Here is a 22,518-nt window from a genome sequence, read left to right on the forward strand (position 1 = left end):
AGCCAGGATATTACATTTAACATTGGTTATTGATTTTATTTTCAAAGGGAATTGCCCAAACTTTTTTATAACTACTCCAGAAAAAAATGCTATAAGGTCTACATGTGACACATAGTCCAAAGGTTTGGTATATCTGATCGAGTATATGCAGCTAAAAACAAATGTTTCAGTACATTTTTGGAAGTAATTGATTCCATGGAACTTACTCCTAAATAACTGAGTTTTGGCTCACTATAATTTTTAACCAAAGTCAAGTTACCCACCTTCAAGGCAAAAAGAAAAACTCGTTTAGGAGATTAGTCTTCTCTTGTTACATCTCAACCTTTATTTAAAAGTAAGTGTGCTTGATGATTTTAATCATGCACCTCAGCTTCATGTCTTGGAGACCATGGGTTGGTGCAGCTGTAACATCAAAACCATGCTTTGGTGTTACGTGCCTGAACCTTTGGCTCATATGCTTCCCCCTCGCTTGAGCTTGGAATGCCCTTCCTCCTTTCCTGGTTTGAAGCAAGTCATCTTTGATTTGTGCTTGCTCTCTAAATAAGAATTGAAAACCAGGGTTTGTTCCTGATTTGCAGAGCAAGCACAAACTGAAGCTGCACAGAAGGGAAAACTATGATGTATCTTGAACCAGGAAAAGAGAGAGTGGGGTGCCAGTGTGCATTGGTTCTACCAGCTCTGTTAACACAGCTACACACCCACAGTTTGTTGTTGCATATGAACCATCCCATTGCCTTTTAGATGTGAATTCATCTGAAAACAGCTTTGAGTGGAGGGTACTATATTTTGTTCTTGTGATGAGAGCCTGTTCAATAGTTTTATCACATGTTTTGGAAATGTTTCCAGAAATCATTGGCTATGTCTCAAATTTTCCTCAGCTGTTCTGGAATAACTATGACATTGGCAAAAGGGAAGAAAACACACAACAAAACTCCAAACAGTCCTACTAAAATGAAATATAAAGCGCATGCTTTTCTTATCTGTGGATTTTAATAGAAATATTTTCCATTTCGGGAAATGTTTGTTATATTTTAAACAGGGATTTGTTTTGGCTGTCACAGTGCTACGAGAGGCAGTTGATGAATTTCGTCGTTACCAGCGAGACAAGGAAATGAACTCTCAATTATATAGCAAGCTTACAATAAGAGGTTGGCAAACTTTTTTCCGCTGTGAATCATGAATAGCATTCATATTTTCTGGTCTGTGTGAAGTACTATTTCTTTAAACAAGACCTCCAAATTATGGCCAGCCAAAAAAACACAGCCTATTAGCATATACTGTGGCCTGTTCGGTGCTTAACAGTCTCCTGTGTTTGTAATCCTAGGCAGGCAGCAAATAGAAGATTGCCATACATGGTTGGTGGGTTTCATTCAGTGCAGTGGGTCACAAATTATGCTGGCCTGGTAGATTTTACTGAGGGAAACTAACAAGACTACCACTAGCTATAACTGATGGAAATTATATGTTAATCACTATCACTTGAATAAGGCATAAGAATATGAGTTCATCACACATAAAATACATATGCCAAAATTCTCTAAAGAGTGCTGTATAAATTATTTTTAAAATGCTGGCATTATAACCTGAAATAAACAATGTATGAATCATGGATTGCATTTAACTCAAAGGTTGTGCATGTCTGCACTAGATTCTTCAAAGATGAAACTATCAAAGGCAAAAGGTTATGTTAAATACAGCATACATTTCTCTCTTGTGTTGATCTTACTCAAAGAATAAGCCAATATATTTGGTAAAACTGCTGAATAGATTTTAATTTTATTTGGTGTTTAATATAAAAATAATTAACATTCTGTTTTCCCTCTATTATGTATACATTGAAATCATCCATATGCATTCATCCATGGCTAGCCTTTGGAACAGAAATGAATACTATTAACTAAAACTCTGCTTATAAATTTCCATTAAACGATGCCTTTTGTTGAAGCTTATACTGCTTATTTTCTTTATTTCATGGCTCCATGTATTGAGTATTCTTTCTGTATGTAGAGATTTTCTACCATCTCTTAATTGTGGCTTGCTACATTTTTATGTTACCATTTAGTTTGCCACTTTCTGAAAACCTTCTAATCTCCACAAAGGATAGTTTAATATTGCAGGAGATTTTGTGGCTCCTAATGGGCCAGTTCAGGGTAGAACACTCATGTAGGCTTGCTCTCCCCCTCTGCATGTTGGAAAACACCCTCTTACACAGCCTAGTTGTGCTCATTTGACTAGTAGGGGCAGAATGTGTCTATGGATACCTAGTCAAATATGTATCCAAATGTGCACTCTGTCCATCTGTTGTACATTACTTTCGGCCTCTCTCCCCCTTCTATTCCAACCAGTCACATGCAGCACTGTATGACAATAACTTATTTGGGGTGAAAGTTGCTACATAGAACTGCAAGCAGTGCAACTTACCAAAGCATGGCAAGGCAGGGTGCATTGGTCCCGTTGCCTTGGCAATGGCTCAGCAATGGTGATGCATTCCCTTTTCCTTTGTTCTGAAATAACAGCAGATGGAGGGAAGAATGACTGCAAATGAGTACAAAGGAATGGAAGGTCACACTTGTTTAAAAACAATTTTGTTCCCCCTGGAATGGCATCTTTTGTAAAACTTTCATAAACTTTCATAACCTCATGATGCATAACAAGGGAAGTTCATGCCTTAGTTCTTAAAAGGCAATGCCAGGAATTCATGTTTTATAGTCCTGTACTTATGCCATCCTTGGAAAAGAGAGTATTTCTCCCTCTCTGCTCCTTGCCTAGATGCTTGCAAGTTCTCTTCTCCTCTACCCCCAACTAATCAGTCCCTTATGCATATTGTTATTATTTATTGTTATTAGTTATTAAATTTATATCCCCACTCCCTTTGTGCTTTTGTTGTGCGCCTGAACTGAGCAAGTTTGTTGATGATGAGAGTTCCATCCTGCAATCATGCTTCTGGAGAAAACTAGCAGAAGTATGTTTTCCCAATTCCCAGCTCATTTGTGTGCACGCTGTTTTTACTAAGGGTGAAGTCTAGTGATGTCTGTCTGACCTAGGACAGATGTAGCACGGACAGCATTTCCTCAGTGACCATGTTCGCATGTACCAGTAAGCCAAGAAACTTGGCTTTATAGACCTTACTGTGTATTAGCAGCTTGCTTGTACACGCAGCCTTATCACTGCTGGTTGTACAAGCAGGTAAGCAAACAGGGAAGGAAGTAGCTTAACATTATGTCCAAACCCATTGTGGTTTGTTTCTCCCTAACAAGTTAAGATTCATAAACAAGCAACTCTTGGTTTAAGGCTGGCTAGTTCTCATGGCTTTTCATGGTGAAACAAGTTATTTGTTCCAGTTCAGACATAATGCTAAGCTATTCTCTTTGTGGTTTGTATATTCATTTGCATGAAGGGAAGATCAAAGTGGGTGTGATTGGACCAGGTGCATCAGCTCATACACAGGATGGTTTATTAAACCAAGGTTCTCAGCTTATTGTTATGTTGGAATGCAGCTATTGCAGGGGGAGTTTATATGTTGGAAGGTGCTCCTTGTGGCTGTCTTTAATATGAAACTCCAACATTCCCCCACATCATATAGGTAGTATTCTAATTAATGGGCATTTAGTATATGCTGTACCAGCTATAGGTCTCACAAAGAATCATAGATCAATATAGCTATTTTAATAGTTACAGCATTAAGCAGTACAGTAACTTCTTTGAACAGTCTTAGTACTGTTGCCATGGCTCTTCTGATTAAAATGGAAGTACAGCCACTATTACTGACAGGTACATACCGTATGTACTCAAGTATAAGCTGACTTTTTCAGCACATTTTTTATGCTGAAAAAGCCCCGCTCAGCTTATACTCGAGTAAGGGTCCTTTCGGGCTGCTCTTTCCTCCTCCTCTGCCTTTGCCGCTGTTGGCGGCGGAGGAACGAGCAGCCTGAAAGCAGCCCTTTTGGGCTGCTTGTTCTTCCTCCGCCGCTGCCGCCACCACCAGGTTTGTGGTGTGGTGAACCCGCTTATACTTGAGTCAATAAGTTTTCCCAGTCTTTTGTGGTAAAATTAGGTGCCTCGGCTTATATTCGGGTCGGCTTATACTCAAGTATATATGGTATATCCCACCCAAGAGTTTACACTCATGTGTTCCACTATTCTGGGATCAATTGTATGGTTATTTACTAAACCTGTAAAATGAGTGTCCTAGATTCCAAAATCATTTGGACTGGAATACCCTTGCTACAATGGCATGACTATTAATATCTCCCCCTCTGGGTCACACTATGCTTTTGCGTCTCTAAAATTTGACAGTTGTCACAGTTACTGACGTTTCTTGGCTAAGAGCACTTTGTAGGTTTATTATTCTTCAGTACCTGGTCAGTTTCTCACCAATTACTGCTTTCTATTTGCTCCTGTCCTAATTCCTCTGTTGATCTCCCATTGCTTCAATTTCTTGACCCAAAATTTCAGAGCTTTGCATGAATATAACAGCTTGTTTTAGAAAATTGTCATCTTCTTTTTATGTGAACCTCCTTGATAATTTTGTTGTGAGCTGGAAGGACAGGATGCAGATTCGAAAACAACCAGAGGTTTAGCTTTTTTGACGATAAGCACATTTTTGGATTTTTTATTTATTTACTTGAACCAGGTTAACTAACCAAAACAGAGACAGTATCTTGAAGAGAAATGTTGAAAGGAGACTTAACATTCTTTCTACTACAGCATTTGCATAATTTTGCTTACCTTGTTTGTGGACATCTTTTGTTGGCATTCATAGACTAGGATTATATTTATTTAACTCCACTGCAATCTTCTTGAGCCATTCAAGTGTAATGAATTATGATAGACACTTAATTGTGTTCTAGTTCCACAATACGGCTTTAGGCAAAGGCTTGCGCCTTGGTGGACTATAAAGCTTCGATATGCAGTCACTTCTGACAGCTTTGGACTTTTTTATTGGCAATTACACAGATGGTGAAGAGTGTTTTTAGCTAGTGAGATGTGTTTAGAAGGAAAAAATAGTTTTCAAAAATAATTTATTCAACGAATAGCATTTGATGTTTTTCTCAAATTGTCTTTCCAAAGTTGTAATATTATATAATTTGTATGTTTTCTGAAATGTTATCAAATGACTACTGGTTCTAATAGTGAAAGGAGAATTGTTTATAGACATCTTAAGGTTTTAAATTATCGTTTTTATTGCTCAAGTATGTTCTACCAGCCCCCTTGCAAACAAGTGGGCGTAGGGTAAAACTTACCTGAATTTGTACATTTGCATTGAAAACAACTGTCCCTGTTACCGCATTCATTAAAAAGTGCACTATGCTATGAAGGATAAATTTACACATTCTGTACTTCAGAGCAGCAGTCTGATAATACATGATTTTACCGAAGCTTTTTAGTAAAACAGAAGTCTCACTCTCAAAACTACAACTCTTACCGTGTTGTGAGAAATTAGAATTTTGGGGCAGGAAGGCATATTCTGAGAATAAATCAAGAGACCAACATCACGAGGCATTAAGTGCTATCACCCCACAATGAGCAATACTTCACAGAAAGGAGATGGGGTCTACCCACTATGGTACTTATTTAGTAAAAACACAAGTATTTAGAATTGGGATACATGCATTAAGTGCATGATACTTTGTAGTTTTCAAGCAAAGGTTGTAGACATGCAAGATGTTCACAGGATGATTGGGAATAAATAGTATCTGAGATACGTTCGGGAGTCAGCTGTATTCTGGATGCCAAATTTAGGTTTTCAGATAGGAGAATAAATTTCAAGACTTCCCATATTAATAGGTATTAATAGGTGTTTCTCATTTAAATGTTTAACTCACCTGACTTTCCTGTGACACTCAGAGTAATGCTATGTTTACTATAATTTATATTCATTAATTATTGAAGAATAAGTGTATGTTTTCTTGGTGTTAATGGCCATTGCACCAAGCAAGAACTGCTTTTTTGCAAAAGAAAATTAATTTCAAGTGCCAAATTAGTTTTTCATCTCACTGTTCCATCAGAATTCCTCAGTGGAACTGATTTTGCTGGAAATCAGTCGGTTTAGTTGTTTGGGTTTGCGTTTGGCACCAAATGTTGCTTTTTGGGTGAGATTGGTTCTACTTGACATCATAATTTATTTGGGCCTACCTGTCAAATATGACCCATGAAGGCTCTTTTTTTTAGGGGGGGGGGATTTTGTTTTGGACATTTTTTCATCTCGTTATATATCATTTCCCAATATGTGCTTGCCCACCACATATGAAAAAATGTTCCTTCTACTTCTTTACATTTCGAACACAAATCCGATTCCACATTTTGTACATTTTAGCCAATCGATTTTGAGTTAAATACTATCTATGAATCATTTTCATATAGTTCTCTTTCAGTGTATAGTGTGCAGAAAATTTCAAATCATTCTTCCAAAATTTCTCTCAGAGATTGATGTTACAGTTATTTTAAAGCTAGTTGTATTTAAGTAAGCTTCTTAATGGTTTTTAAAAACATTTATTTGATTAAAAAACTCCCACAAAAGTCAGCAAAGGAGTAAAATGTGTCTGTGATTTCTTGATTATTGCTTATCTTGACTTATTTTTTGTTTATTTAAAGGTAAAGTGCAAGTTAAAAGCTCAGACATTCAAGTTGGCGATCTCATCATAGTGGAAAAGGTTGGTACTTTAAAATATTTTTTAGATTGGGGACACACACACACTACAGATAAGAGCTCTTAAAGTATTGGCCTGTATACATTTATCGTTTTTGCTATTTGTATAATTTCCTGCCACAAAGCAGGTTTCAAGCAGAATAGGTGGTTAATGGGCATTATATAATGTTATGCCAGCAGCCTGCCCTTCATCTGCTCTGGAAGGTACGACAACCTTCCAGAGCAGATTTTAAGGTGCACAGTGAGGCTGTAGGGGAAAACAGAAAAAGAGAAAGTCCTGTTGCACAGTCAGAAGCCCATTGCAGTCAAAAAGGCACTGCTGGATGTCACCCATTGTTGTTATTGTTTAGTCGTTTAGTCGTGTCTGACTCTTTGTGACCCCATGGACCAGAGCACGCCAGGCACTCCTGTCTTCCACTGCCTCCCGCAGTTTGGTCAAACTCATGTTGGTAGCTTCGAGAACACTGTCCAGCCATCTCGTCCTCTGTCGTCCTCTTCTCCTTGTACCCTCCATCTTTCCCAACATCAGGGTCTTTTCCAGGGAGTCTTCTCTTCTCATGAGGTGGCCAAAGTATTGGAGCCTCAGCTTCAGGATTTGTCCTTCCAGTGAGCACTCAGGGCTGATTTCCTTAAGAATGGATAGGTTTGATCTTCTTGCAGTCCATGGGACTCTCAAGAGTCTCCTCCAGCACCATAATTCAAAAGCATCAATTCTTTGGTGATCAGCCTTCTTTATGATCCAGCTCTCACTTCCATACATCACTACTGGGAAAACCATAGCTTTCACTATATGGACCTTTGTTGGCAAGGTGATGTCTCTGCTTTTTAAGATGCTGTCTAGGTTTGTCATTGCTTTTCTCCCGAGAAGCAGGCGTCTTTTAATTTCGTGACTGCTGTCACCATCTGCAGTGTTCATGGAACCCAAGAAAGTAAAATCTCTCACTGCCTCCATTTCTTCCCCTTCTGTTTGCCAGGAGGTGATGGGACCAGTGGCCATGATCTTTTTTTCTTTTTTCTTTTTTGATGTTGAGCTTCAGACCATATTTTGCGCTCTCCTCTTTCACCTTCATTAAAAGGTTCTTTAATTCCTCGTCACTTTCTGCCATCAAGGTTGTGTCATCTGCATATCTGAGGTTGTTGATATTTCTTCCGGCAATCTTAATTCCGCCTTGGGATTCATCCAGTCATAGCCCTGAACATAGGATACAAGAGAACACATTTAAAATCTTGATAATGCCTGGTTATTACATAAAGCTTGCAATGATCTCCTGCCCAAGGGTGATCAGGGCGATTGGGTCCACCCTTGCATAGCTCCAGCAATGTTGCAGCTGGATATGCTCCCAAATAATTAATTGGAGTAAATTGGTAGGGCTTATTTTATTTATTTCATTTTAGCAAATTTAAAGTAGATCTTTTTCAACCATTGTTGTCAGTATGAAGGACTTTATAATTTTAAATATTTACTTTTGTTACAAAGACAAATAATTGGAACTCATAACTGACAAATATGAGAACTTTTTTTATTGGTATCCTGCCATTGTAGTGAGGATGGTAAGATTAATTATGTCTGCTGGTGTGTGAGAGAGCTGCGTTTTTGTCAAAGCTTCAGCTTGTTAACGGGCAACAGTTTTAAAGGATAACGCTAGTAACCTGAGATGTGACTAAAAGGTTTATGTCAACATTAAAAGAGAAGTTGTAAAGATGTATAGTTAATCTATATAAAGACAGCACATCTGATTTTATGTTTGTCATTTAAGGAATGATTTATTGACTTCTGAAGTTGCCTTTTGCCTCTCCTCTCAGTTTTGCAGATAGTAGGTTCACAAGTATTGAATATACAATATAGTTCATGTTCTTCAGTAAGATTTATATTTTTTCTGTACCCTCTCTTTCCACCTTACTATATAAAAAGACTTTTTGCTCAATATAGGAAGGATCTGGATGGTTTTGGAATATGCAATTAAATTGCAGCATTTTTTAAAAAAATTCTGATGGAGTGAAATGAGATTCTACACGCATTCTCACGTCATTTGCTTTTCTTAGATGTTGGAGTAGGCTCTTCTGTTATTTCTCTGTAGAACGCTAAAGGTTTGCATTTCCCATCATTTTGTGTTTACTTTACACACATACTTTACAGCAGCAATGCAAGGCTATTTATTTGATCAGAGATCAAAGACACTGTGCAGAGGGGGTTCTCAGTCTAAAATGCCTGATTCTTAAAGGCTGTTGGAGGAAAAGTGATAGCGTAAACTAGTGCTGCCGTTTTGATGTTTATTGTACTTAATGTCTGCTATTTGTAACTATGGATCTTGTAATATGGGCAAAGTGCTAACGGTTCCTTTATCCTATTTGCTGAGGACAAAATCAACCCCAGTTAGCTTTAGCATTTTGATAGTTTAGCAAGTTAAACATAGTTTAAAAAAATGAAAAGAAGGGGAAGAGAATTGAAACACCATTGGACAATTGACATAATTGTTAAGGGATATGTAGACAATAAAGTGATGGTTTAAGTTTGCTAATATTACACACACACACACACACAGAGAGAGAGAGAGAGAGAGAGAGAGAGAGAGCGCACAGTAAAAATTAATGCCCAAGTGCTAGCCCCCAGCCATCCAGGTTAGAAGTGTGATTGTCAGATGGTTACTGAGCTACAGTTGTTTGCTTCAATTCAGCCTAGTGCAGGACCCAGTGATGGCTTTAGAAGCAAAGGGATTTGTGTAAGCAAGCTCACATCCCTTTGGCCCCCAAACGTTTCTTGTGTTGCACCTAAATAAATAGATAAATAAATAAATAAATAAATAAATACTTCATTTAAAGAGCTGTTGCTTATTGAAATATTACTGGTTTGTATAAATAATGTATTTGTTGGAAACCAAGTCGTTATGTTTCTGGAGCAGATTTGGGTGGGTTCAGGGGTACACAGAGGAGGGGGTAATTCTGTTCCATGAACACAATGACTATATAGGATTCAACCCTTAGAATTAAATGCCCCCCCTCTCTCTATACACACACACATATATATAACAAACATGCCGTACTTCCCCCCAACAGAATCAGCGAATTCCATCTGATATGGTGTTTCTGAGAACGTCAGAAAAAACAGGTATGCTGATATTTTCTGGTATTGTTCTGTGGATGCTTCGTGAAGGATATACACTAGTGATTATAGTAACTGAAAGTTTATATTATTGCTGTTTTCAAATGGATCCTCTTGGATTGATTCTGTAGTTCTGCTTTTTTTCTTTTCTTTTTTAAGTAGATAGGAACACCTGATCGAAAATAAAAAGTATTTATACAGCTTTAGAGAGGATCATGATTCTATTTGTGTAAAAGCTATGTCTTTTGTATAAGGCAGCAAACCTGGCAGGGAGAAAATAAAACTGCATGCCCATGTAGTCTTCCGTGAACTAATATGTAACCCCTAGCACAGACAATGCACAATTTAGCTACATGTGGTGGGTGGAGTTGCCACATCCACTCTTTGCTGCTGCCATACTAGCTTTCCCCCTTAGATTTAAGATGGAAGGGCCTGTGAGGCCATTATCATCTCCCCGCCCCCCCCCAACCCATGTTGTTTGAGAGCTGATGCTCATTGTCGGTGACTGGCTGGGTTATGAACTAGTGCATGGGTAGGCAAACTAAAGCCCAGGGGCCGGATCCAGGCCAATCAGCTTCAGGAATCATGAGTAGAATGTGTCCTTTTATTTAAAATGCATCTCTGGGTTATTTGTGGGTCATAGGAATTCGTTCATTTTCTTTTCTTTCCAAAATATAGTCCGGCCTCCCACAAGGTTTGAGGGACAGTGGACCGGCCCCCTGCTGAAAAAGTTTGCTGACCCCTGAACTAGTGGCTACAGGCTTTGTTGGAACTCTGCTTGACCACACTCCCTGTCTCTTCCTGGTAGGAGCTGATGTCTCCTTCATCTTGGCAATAGAGCCAGGCCTCTGTTTTAGCTCTACTACTGTGGTGGTATCCCAGCAGGAATTGGTGTGTGCCCTGGTAGTTGGCAATCTTGTCCATCGGCTTAGCTTGGGACTCTTTTGTCGCTTCCTCCATCTCTAGTGCATACAGATTATACAAAAGCTGGTTGTTTACTTGTGGAACTGTGCAACAGATATTGCTCCTTTAGTTTGTAGTGCTCTGAATTCTAGTCTTACACTGCAGTCCTGACGCTTCCTAGGGAGTAACCCCGTTAAAATCAATGGCACTTACGTCTGAGTAAATATACATAAGATTACACTGTTGGTATATTACATTGATGTGATAAATTCATATAGTGGCTGTGTTTAGATGTCATGCTGAGCCATAGTTAATTAACCTTGGCTAATATGCTCATCCCTCCCCTCTCTTCTAGTACAGCTGCGAGGAGTAGTTTAGAAGCTTTCACTTAACCACACATTGTTGCAGCATTATTTTATTTATTTTTATTTAACCAAGATTTATACCCTGCTTAATTGACAAAAATCTCTATGAAGTTTGCACAAAGTGCTATAAGATACTCATTTAAAATACAGATAAAATCAAACCTTAAAACATTTTGACATAAAAATGATCAAAATATAATTAAAATCAGCAATTTTTAACTGTTAAAATTCAATACATGGGTGAGCTTGCCTAAACATTTTTTTTTTTAAAGCAGGCATCATCAAAACTGACAAACTGGTTAATTTTGGTATAATTAAAAGTGATTCTACAAAAATTAAAAAGAATAAAAAATTCTGGTAGAATTTAGTAGAATTCAAAGTAGAAGCTGAAGCTTGCGTACTTCCTCCTCACCATGACTGTGCTGGAGGAGGAGGTGGTGAGTGTGTTCCTGTGTTTATACACTTAACAGGTAGCTGTATGATATTGCTCACCTGTGGAATGTGGTGCTGGGGGGTGGGGGTTGTTGTGGACCAACATAACTACTTTTGCTTTTTATATATTCTGGGTAGTTAGTTATGTCGTCTTAGATTATGCCTTCTCAAATTAGCGGCAGTGGTGAATTTAAATTACTGGCTATGCCTCCAATTTTTTGTAGAAATTACAGAATTATGTTAAGTACTGTAGCAGGTAACCTGAAAGAAGACCTGTTACATTTCATTAAAAATGTTACTTAGTTGTTTTGTGCATTTATACATTATAATTAATTACAGATAAGTGTTTTGTGGCTTTTTGCACAAGGATGTTTGACACTTTGAACCTCTGAAATTGCACAGAAAATGTAGTATCACTTTGGAATTCAGCTGTTCAACTCAAGTGTCACCTCCTATCTCTTTCTAAGCACTGCTACAGAATAATAAGGCTGTAATAGTTGTGGCACGTGTTCTGGAAATATCTATTATGTTTAGAAACCATACATTTTAAAACCTACCTGTCTTGAAACGAAAGAAAGTTTGGGAAATGTATTGCTACAGAGAATGACAAATGACTATAGTGAAGTTTTGCACATACGGCCAAATAAACTTTTATCTTCAGGGCATGAGTGACTGCCAACAATCTGTCCAAACTACTTTAATCTGTTCCCGTATCTCAGCTCCTATTCCAGTTTTAACATTTGATTTAACTCAGGCTAGCAATGTTTTGACACCTATCTCAAGCCACTGAATAATATCGCTTTTATGTGTTCTACCTATTGTTTTATATATAAACTCAAGTGGAATAATAGCATTAATACAAAGTATACTAATAGTATACTTAATATGCTAATACTTAAAGAGCTAGTGTAGTGTAGTGGCCAAGACTGAGCTGAAAAGAAAAAACAATCCTTGGTTTAAAGCTTGCTCCTGTTATGAATTGCAAAGTGGTCTTAGGCAAGTTAATTTTTATCAGGCTCAGCCCTTCAGCTGCAATATGGGGGTGTCTTTCACCCACATTCTAGTGATGTTGCAATATTTACACAAGAATAAGGGCCAGAATGCAGGGGTGTGCATTTTTTTTTGACTGCTGGTGGCACTTTATCAGGTATTTACTGGACCTGAGGGCCCTTGACCTTTTTTTTGCTGTGGGTGAGGGGCAGGGGTGGGGAGGGGTGTTTTGGCAATGCAGGGACTTCCACTGTTAATTGGAACTGAACTCTGTGTAGAACATCACACCTGCCACTTAAATACCAACCTATATATACAATGTTTTGAATGCTCAAACACTCTATCTATTATTTATTAAATTTATATTCAGCCCTTCCACCCAAAGGAGCCCAGGGTGTCAGTGCTAAATGAATGCTGTGTATTACTTAATAAGTATGGGTGAATTCCAGCTAAATCATTTTGTCAGTACAATGAGTTCAACTCGCATAATGGAACTTCCCCCCCACATTGGATGAAAGATTCCTACTTTGCAGGGGGTTGGACTAGCTGACCCTCATGGTCCCTTCCAACTCTGATTAGTTCCAGTATATAAATTTAAACTAGTTAGTATTATGTCTATCACAATTGTCCTGTTTCAGTGCTTCTCAAAAATGGGATATAATTTCAAAATGAATTCATTGCTTGCGCATGACAATTTGCTTGCTTTAACCCTTTTGATTTTTTAAATGCTTAAGGAAAAGGAAGGTTTGGGATGTGCTTCTACTTCTAAAGAGGATATAAATTGTATAATTAGAATTTAAGAACGTGGGCAGATGCTTTAAATATCTCCTTTTCTCTGGATGATGCTCAGTGAATGCAAAATAATTCTGTAATGTATTTAATAAAATAAAAATTCCTAAAACGTACAGAGTCAATATAAGACCCCTAAAATATATGCAGCGTGATCAAGCTTGGATTAAAAGCATCTGTGTGCTTGTCAATAAGGAATTGTGATGAGTTCAGGGGTATCATATTGACTGTGTATTAATACATGGTATCCTATTGGACCATAAGCTGATTGTTTAGAATGTAAATGATTCTGTTGATGGATCCAGTGACTGATGGCTTAAATTCCAATTAATCAATTGCTTCATCAGTTTCTTAATTCAGATCAAATATCTCCTGAGTGAACATAGTTCTTTCAGTGGTATTAGGAAAAATTAATGCTTTAGAACTAATTTTCATCAATCTCTTATAAATGTCAATATGTTTTTCCCTGTGTCCCAAGTGTGACAACATTATGGCATAAATATTTGTCATATATTACAGTTCCTTTTTACCGTAAGCTATCAAAGCTGAACTTTTCTTCTGAATATAGTAAATGAAGCTCTGTACCCCCAACATGTCAACTCAGTGGTGCTCTTCAGCTTGTCAGCTGCTTAAAATGTTCCTGCAATATAGTGATATAAATGATTTAAAATAAACTTTTGTTCTGTGTAGACATAAAACCCTGGGCTCTTAGTTTCTAACTCATAGCAAGCAGGTTGCTAATATTACAACACTTTATGACAGCTTCACATGCCTTGTTTCTCAATAACCCATCAATTAATTCTTCAGCACTTGACACAGACTCTTCATTGTGACACTTATACCAGTTGATCTTAATTTGATTGCCATTAAAACCACCCTTTCCTGACAAGTCTTGTCAATTATACAAAATAAAATCAAGTATTCATAAGAAGTCTGTAACAGGATATAGGCAAGAAGATTTAATAATTCAGTTTTGGTGAGGCTTAACTGGCATTAGTTGTAGCTAATGTTCTCATTTGTGAAAAATTTATCAGACACAACACTTGAGAGAGAATACAGACAGAATAGCTTCTATTTATACAGCCTTAGCTGCACGGTGGCATAAAAGGAGAACATGTTAGCATAATCTCATTCTTTAAAAAAAAAGTAAATCAAATCTTACTCAGTTGCATCATGTTGAAAATTTGAGGCTTTCTGAATAATTGATTTAAAGCATCATGGTTATAGCTTTAATACAAAGAAAATGAGAGCATAATTTTACCCTAGGTACATAATTTTACCTTAGGTACAACACAAGACAAAACAACGATTTATCTAGCTTAGGGTCCCCCCCCCCAATTTTAATTGAAGTTTTACATATATATTCAGCTCTCCTTGTGTTTATTTGCAGCTAGTTTGTAATATTGCAAAATTATTAATTGAAGTTTTCCAAAATATTCAGCTTTTGTCTCAGCAAATCATTTATTCATATTCATGTTTAACAGTGTATCTTATCTGTGAGTTCTGGATAAAAATAATGCTTGCAACTTCCTGTTTTTCATAAGAAGTTCTTTATTTTTTATACCTCCTGCCTTGAGCATTAATTCCCGAGTCAAATGACTTACTCAGCTAATACTAAATAATTTTATATTTAGCAAAAACTGGATGGTCAGTCCTGCATCAAGATAAAAATTCTGAAAGTGGAATGGGCTGGTATCTCCTAAGGAGTTGACTTTTATTTTCTTAATATGACAAGGCTAATGTAGAAATATCATATAAAAGACTACTCCAGGGAAAGCAAAAAATATGCCAATATGGAAAAGACTCCTTCAGCTTGAAGGGTGACCAGCATATACCTTGAATCCCAGTTTGGGAGAAATTTGCCTTGTATAGGATCAGCTCAAGTCTCATCCATAACTTGTTTTGACAGAACTAAAATCCCAGCCCTTGTAGACCGCCCAGTCATGGCAAGATTGGCCAAAGGGAAGGGGCAGAGCATTATGCTACCTCTCTCTGCATACACAAGCATTTTTTGACAGACACACCTTTGACAGAAATTTCTGCTGTTTGTGGAGGTGGCTTCCTTATTTACACACACTTTTCTCTATTTTTCCATTTTCTTCCCTCAGTATCTTTTTGCTGCTTTGTAGCCCTGTTTATAACTCATCTTTCTGGGTTCAGTGGCAGACTTGGATTCTTCCTGTAAAAGGTAAAGGACCCCTGGATGGTTAAGTCCAGCCAAAGGCGACTATGGGGTTGTGGTGCTCATCTGGCTTCAGGCCGAGGGAGCCGGCCTTTGTCCACAGCTTTCTAGGTCATGTGGCCAGCATGACTAAACCGCTACTGGTGCATAAAGGACCGTGATGGAAATCAGAGCACACGGGAATGCTATTTACTTTCCCACTGCAGCAGTACCTATTTATCTAATTGCACTGGTGTGCTTTGGAACTGCTAAGTTCGCAGAAGCTAGGTACAACACAGAGGAACAGAGCAATGGGAGCTCACCTTGTCGTGCAGATTCGAACTGCCGACCTTCCAATCAGCAAGACCAAGAGGCTCAGGCTTCAGACCACAGTGCCATCCGCTCCCCTTATTCTTCCTATAGTTCACACACTGGGCAGGGGGGATATCAGATGGAAGTAAATTAAGCTGCATGGCTAGCTAGCTGCACCATGTCTCTGACTCTAGGCTAGGGTGAAGTGGAGGAATGAAAATGCACTGACACAGACTACCTACTCCACCCCTTCTTTTGATCAGCATGAGCAGGTCAGCTGACCACTGGAAATCTTGGAAGGTTCATTTTGCAATGTCTTATTAATATGGGTCTTTGATCTATTAAACTTTGTAAAGGGGAAGCAGCAATGAGAGGCTGTCATGTAACTCTTGACTTTCTCTTGTAAATTCATGCATGTTTTAGTAGACAGACTACTGATGAACTTATTTGCAAAGCCTGTGCATAATACTGGAGGATGAGAGATCAGATTGGTATTGGTAGCAGTGGTCTAGTGAGTGGATTGGGAGCACCCAATGATTATGCAATGTTATTAAGTGTGTGCAGATAACATCAGTGCTTAGATAAACAGAAGTCCCATGCAAACCTCTCTGAGCTTTGAAAAGTAGAATGATTGACTGTACTAATGACAAATATAGCGGTCTCTGATGTGTTAGAGAACCCCAGATAGTCCTGAGTGACTGAGGGGGGTTGACTGATTGGGTTCAGAGGATGGCTAATTCTTATTTGGATGAGGGGTGGTGCCTGTTTTTAAAGTGTATTCTATTTTGTTTTTGTTTTTATTGTGTTATATTTTGTTTTGACCCACCCCAAGATCACCTGTAATGAGGAGTGGAATATGTCTTTAAAAATAGATAGTACTGAGTGTCATATGCATACTGCTGACACTTTAGCCCAGACTACCAGATTACTTCTCCCAGTGGTTTTATGTAGATGTTAAAAAGCATAGGGGACAAGGTGGAAAACTGACACACCCCATAAGCCAACAGCCCCAGCACCACCTTCTGAGATCACTTAGGGAAGGACTCCCATAACACCATTTCTCCCAAGCAAAACCCAGATAAGCAGGTCAGAGGGATGCCATAGTTGATGATATCAAAAGAAATCAATACTAGGCAACAATTAATGCTAGAGTCTTAATATCTTCCAATTTTCACCAATTATGCAACATTTAAGTGGGACATTTAGAGATGTACAGTCAAAAAAATGAATATTGGTAAGGAGCTTCAATTTTTCCCTTCTAGTTTATTTCTGTATTGGATCCTTTATGTTAAAAATCAAACTAAAAATTAAACCCTTGTAGTCATAGAGAAAAGTTTGAAAGTATGGTTCCAATAAGGTGATGAGATTAGAAACAAGGAAATAAGTATAAATATAAATAAATATAATTATTTTCACCTCTCATTTCTAAAGGAATTGTTTATTTGTCATAGCTGTGGATGACTGCAGTTTCAGTTTGGCAAGCGGTATGCAAACTATGACCTGGTTCGCATATAACACTATCAAACCATGTCTTAGCAAGAACAAGCAAACATGAGTTCTCAAAGGGAAGATATTTGCTCTTTCTCTTTGCCTGCCTGCCTGTGCTTCTGTGAGCTAAACCATGGTTTGTTTTAGCGTTACATCTGAATCCAGGCTTGTTGTTTTGTTTAGCTCCAGGCAAATCATGAGATGTAGTCAAGGTTTGTTCTATGGCTTACAGCTCATGGTTTCTTAAACCATGAGCCCAGGTTCAAATGTAACCATGGCTTGGCTTACAGCAATGTGAATACAGCAGAACTGCAGGAGGGGCAAAATGACCATGAGCTTCCTTTTTCTAGGAATCTGCATATTTGATCCTTCATGCCAAGCCATTGTTTGGCTTAACATCATGTGTGAACTCAGCCTATGTAAATTATTAATAAAGTATTCAAATTAACAGCAGTTAGTTATTTCTTATGTGTTCTTTGCTGTTGCCTGTTTAATTTTTATACTTTTGAACTTTCATTATCTAAACTTAAGAATTAGTATGTCTTGGTACATTGAAAAGTCTTGCCAATAGTGCTAAAGAATTATTTCAAAATGCCTGGATAGGAGGACGTTTTATTGTTTAGGTTTTGCTGTAGTGATCACTATTGAAAGCTGACTTGGCACAAAGCAGTCTCTTTTTCTGGATAAAAGGGAAACGGACTATGAGATAAGTTATTGATGAAATTAACTGCTGAAGTGGAGAGGAAATGCAGCTGGCCAATACATGTCATAGTGTGAGCTCTATTAAATGAATATATGTGCAGTCAACCATTCACAGGAGCCACACTGGTCTTGAACTGCATTGATCTATAGTATAATTCTAAATGAAATTGATGGATGAGAGCAGCCATTGACAGGAAGGGTAAAGAGAACCATGAAATGTCTTGTATAGGGAAAGTATGATGGAAAATAGACTGTTGATTAGAGTGTACTATAGGAGTGTGGCATTCTCACGTTGTCTTATGCTTATTTACAGTGTTTTCAATTTCAATAGCTATGTCTGAAAAATGCTTACTATGTTTGGATTTTCCAGAAGTAGTTAATTATTTTATACAGGCCTCGGCCCGTCTTTTAGGACATGTGTAGTTTTCAGCTGTGAACCAAAGTTTGATTTAGCATTGTTTGAAATTTAGTACTTTATGAAAGTGTCTTTTTTTTAAAAAAAGTTTTATTTCTTACATGTTTTATAAAATAGTGTAGACATTGGACATTGTAAGTTCTTCTGAGAGAGTATTGTGTGAAGATTCCACCTTTAGGTTAGTTATAAATTCAGGTGCCTTCAGTCTTAAATTGCTGGTTTAGTTAGATTTTACTTGCATCAGGGACCTTTGAGTATGGCACCAAAAATGTATTGATTTAATCTCATTCTTGAACACACCATTCTTAATTCCATCATTCCCCATTATTTCTGAGAAATTGACACTTGAATCAGGCTACAAGTGAGCATTTACTTGGCAATGTAAAATGATTCAAGCCACATAAGGGAAGATGGATTTTTGCCAGTGCACATTTTGGGCAGCAATTTTCCAAGATGAAAGTAGAGTTGTCTACTAGGATTATTACACAATAGATTTGTGTTTATGCTATAGTCTGTTTTCTGCAGCAGGATTGACCAGCTGGTAGCCCACTGGATCTAACCTCTGGCTGCCAGTGGCTCAGTCAATTGCCCAAGCACATAGTCAGTTTGTGCTGGTCATCCCTAGTAAGTTCATTTAATATGTAGCTAGTACATGAAGACTGAAAATTTTCCCCTTAAGTTTTTCTGCTGGTTGGTCCTTATATTGGAAAACTGATTTGCTAGAAAAACCTTGGCTGATACATTCTCTACTAAGTTAAACAGGAGTCCAAAAATGGGTTCACCAGGAGTGAGTCTATGTACAGTGATACCTCAGGCTAAGTACTTAATTCTTTCCGGAGGTCCGTTCTTAACCTGAAACTGTTCTTAACCTGAAGCACCACTTTAGCTAATGGGGCCTCCTGCTGCCATCGTGCCGCCGGAGCCCGATTTCTGTTCTCATCCTGAAACAGAGTTCTTAACCTGACGCACTATTTCTGGGTTAGTGGAGTCTGTAACCTGAAGCGTATGTAACCTGAAGCATATGTAGCCTGAGATACCACTGTATTAACAAAAGCACAAAGTGAGAGATGAGTGTGTTTGTCTTTGACCTTACCATGGGCTTCAGAGTGCTCAGGCTTCAAAGAGATTCTTCTGCTTCAGAGTGCTTCAAAAGCCCAGTCCGAATGCAAGCACAATGCTCACAAGCTCTGAAAAAAAGGCGGTAAGCTCATGCCTATAGTGCCACTGGAGCTTGAAAGCAGTGACTTCAAGAAGTAGAGTCCCTCTGAAGGCAGTAGCTTCTCTATCATACTGCTCTTCAACTGGTGGGTTGTGACATGATCCGAGGTGGGTCATAGCAGGAGCACTACCACCAAACAAATATATGGCAAAAGATTAAGAAATGGGTCCCTAAATGCATGTTTGGGTTTAAAGTGGGTCCTGCGTCTGAAAGGGTTGAAGATGTGTGGTCTAGCACAACTGCAGGGATAGCATTTTGCCCCTCTCTCTTGGGTTGAAGGAAGAGCAGGAGAAGCCATATAGTTTTGCTGGCTACCAAGGCAAGTCAGACGTGAGAATCCTAAAATGTTAACTTTGTGAAGTTTAAAAAGGTTCAGGAAACTCAAGAAAAACTTTGCATACACATGCCTTTGGCTCTTGCACTGTGTCTATAGGAATCTTCCTGTTTGTTTCCCTGTGCCCTACTAGAGTTAAGAACGTTGCTGTAAGACATTTCAAAAGCAACGCTCCCATAGTTTATGTCCATTTCCATTTTAATGGGATCTAAAACATCTGTCATGTTTTTGTTTCTTTTGCATTTTTAAGGTTCATGTTTTATCCGAACTGATCAGCTAGATGGTGAAACAGACTGGAAACTAAAAGTTGCTGTTAGTTGCACACAGAGATTGCCAGCTTTAGGGGTAAGCATTGTAGTTATACATTTCACTTCTTTCACTGTGCCTTCTGCAGATACATGTTATGAAGAAGTTGTGTTTAAAATTTCCAGATCAAAAAATTGTATGTGCATAACACTGACTTTCCGTAAACAGTAAGTATATATAAAATCAGAAGACACTAAAGTTGGAGTAGCAGCATTTACTGGAGACCCACTAATTATATTCTCTGTTACTGTATGCCCGGGTAATTAAATTTAAAGTGGTGCTTAAGGAAATATGACAAGAATTATTGTTTTAATATTGTCAGTGTATTGAACATGCTTACAGTATTTATTGAAAGGTGGTCTTTCAAAGAGAAAATGTAGAATTGGTATATACAAGCTGTTGTTTTCTAATGGTTTGCTTGCTTGTATTTTTTTGTTTTTATAAATAGTGGCTGTTCATAATTATGGTTGTAGGGCACCTCAAGCATGGAATGAGTAGAATATAAATATTTTAATTTCAAACTGTACAAGTTGTTACATGTTATCCTAGGGATATCTGATTTGTTTCTCAGGCAGCATGGCTGAATGATTTTGAAATTGGAAGAAGTTTCAAAAGCAGTTCTTAAGGTGAAATGAGGAATGAGTTCAAAGGGAAAAACCTAAAATCCCACTAGACATGTGCAAGCCTAAGACAACAATTTGGATTTTAGCTACAGTGTGTGTTGGTCCTGAAATACAGAATATGTACCATAAAGCTGGAAACATCTGGCTAAATGAAAGTAGGGAATTCAGTGGCTATTTCCAGTTAGTTGTGACATTACTCTAACAGAAAATAACTTAGAGCATTCTTATTTACCTTCTGTGACCTGACAGCTATAGTCACCCAGGTGTGCCTTCAAACAAGATAAACTATGGTCTGCTCTATTCACCTGTGTGATGAAATCCACAGTTGAAATTAACAAATTAGATTAAGGCTGAAATTATAAGCACACTCACTAAGTTACATTGAAAACAGTGAGACTCCATTTTGAATAAAATATGCATCACTTTGTGCTGAAAATATAGTTTTTAAATTTTTTTAAAGTGTGATGTATTTGCTACTTTGAGTTTCTGCTTTTTATTTAGTGTGAAAGAATAGTATTGCCGCTTAACCCAGTAAATAGTAAATGCATTTCTCAGGTTTTTTTCTGAAATAAAACCAATAATGTGCAGCTATAGTGATGCTGCTATTTGTTTGAAACTCATATTTGTTTGAAATATATGCAGTATCTTGAATCCAAAGGATTTTTGTTCTTTGGAATAGCTACCCTTTCTGGAGTTACTGCTATTGTAGAAACTATGGGAGCCATGTTTACAGCATTCATTTGGTAGGGTTACTTTACATAATCAGGTATATGTGAGTACAGCCATGTTGCAAATACAAGAGCTACAAATACCTCAGAGACAATTTGTCACGGGAATCACCAAAATTTGTTAAATGACCTTAGAGGGTAATTTGTGTGGGAGAATGGAATAATGGCAGAGAGTGAACCCCCCCTCTCTGTTTTGCACATCACATTGTGTCTGTGACTGAGAGAGATGCTGCAGTCCTGAACAGCATCTATGGTACCAAATAACTGAGTCAGGAGAAGGGCAGCTAAGTTGATTTTCTTAAAACAAAGATACTTAAAAGCTCTCAAATTGTGTATTTTTAACTAAACCCTATTATATGAAATGCTTCAAAATCCTTGCAGTTTAATAGTTGCCACCAAAGTTCATCTGAGTCATATATATTTAATAATGTTTAACCCCCAGTGCTCACGCACACACATAAATTGTGATTGTATGATTCCCTGGTTATCATGTAAGCAAATGAATTGCATTTTGCTGAGGATGGGCTGATTCAGTTTTACAGTAATTCTTGAATGCCACCTGCTGGGCTGCTTCTAAAATGGCTGAGGAGATGCTTCATAATTTCACCTCTGCTACAGTCCACATTCGCTGCAGTCATTGCAGCTTTGCCTGTTTAAGATCTCATCCTACTGCCACTTTCTCCTGCAGTCCACAGAACATAAAATATTCAGGCATTAGAGAAATCAGTAATTCTGTAAAAGTTTTTGCAAGGCATTTTTAAATCTTCCACCCTTTATGGAGGATTGATGAGAGACAGTAGCAGTTGCTGCCTACTGTCTCCTAGCTTCATCCACGGAAATAGCAAGCAAAAGTACAGATGTCTGAGAGCTTTTTGAGTACACATGTCCTCCTATATACAAGATAAATCTTATTTAATTCTGTGCCTCAACAACTCCAGTGACCTAGTCCTTAGGGAAGCACTTGACTAACCAATTCCAAATGCTTACACGTGATTCTGAGAA

General features: G+C 37.9%; 1 protein-coding gene across 13 annotated transcripts in view; it reads left to right on the forward strand.

Annotated features, from left to right (window-relative positions):
* ATP9B (ATPase phospholipid transporting 9B (putative)) overlaps positions 1-22,518 on the forward strand; it is a 114,607-nt gene that overhangs the window by 24,617 nt on the left and 67,472 nt on the right. For 7 of the 13 annotated variants that reach the window (XM_083518580.1, XM_083518575.1, XM_083518581.1 and 4 more), the window contains exons 5-8: positions 1,040-1,148; positions 6,595-6,653; positions 9,704-9,755; positions 20,110-20,204. In XM_083518580.1, the coding sequence (XP_083374706.1) occupies positions 1,040-1,148; positions 6,595-6,653; positions 9,704-9,755; positions 20,110-20,204 (315 nt within the window). The remainder of the gene's footprint in view (positions 1-1,039; positions 1,149-6,594; positions 6,654-9,703; positions 9,756-20,109; positions 20,205-22,518) is intronic. The other 6 variants (XM_083518579.1, XM_083518576.1, XM_083518578.1 and 3 more) reach the window with 2 other exon arrangements.

Source organism: Podarcis liolepis, assembly GCF_965112155.1.
Source record: "Podarcis liolepis genome assembly, chromosome: 8".
Classification (NCBI taxonomy): domain Eukaryota; kingdom Metazoa; phylum Chordata; class Lepidosauria; order Squamata; family Lacertidae; genus Podarcis; species Podarcis liolepis.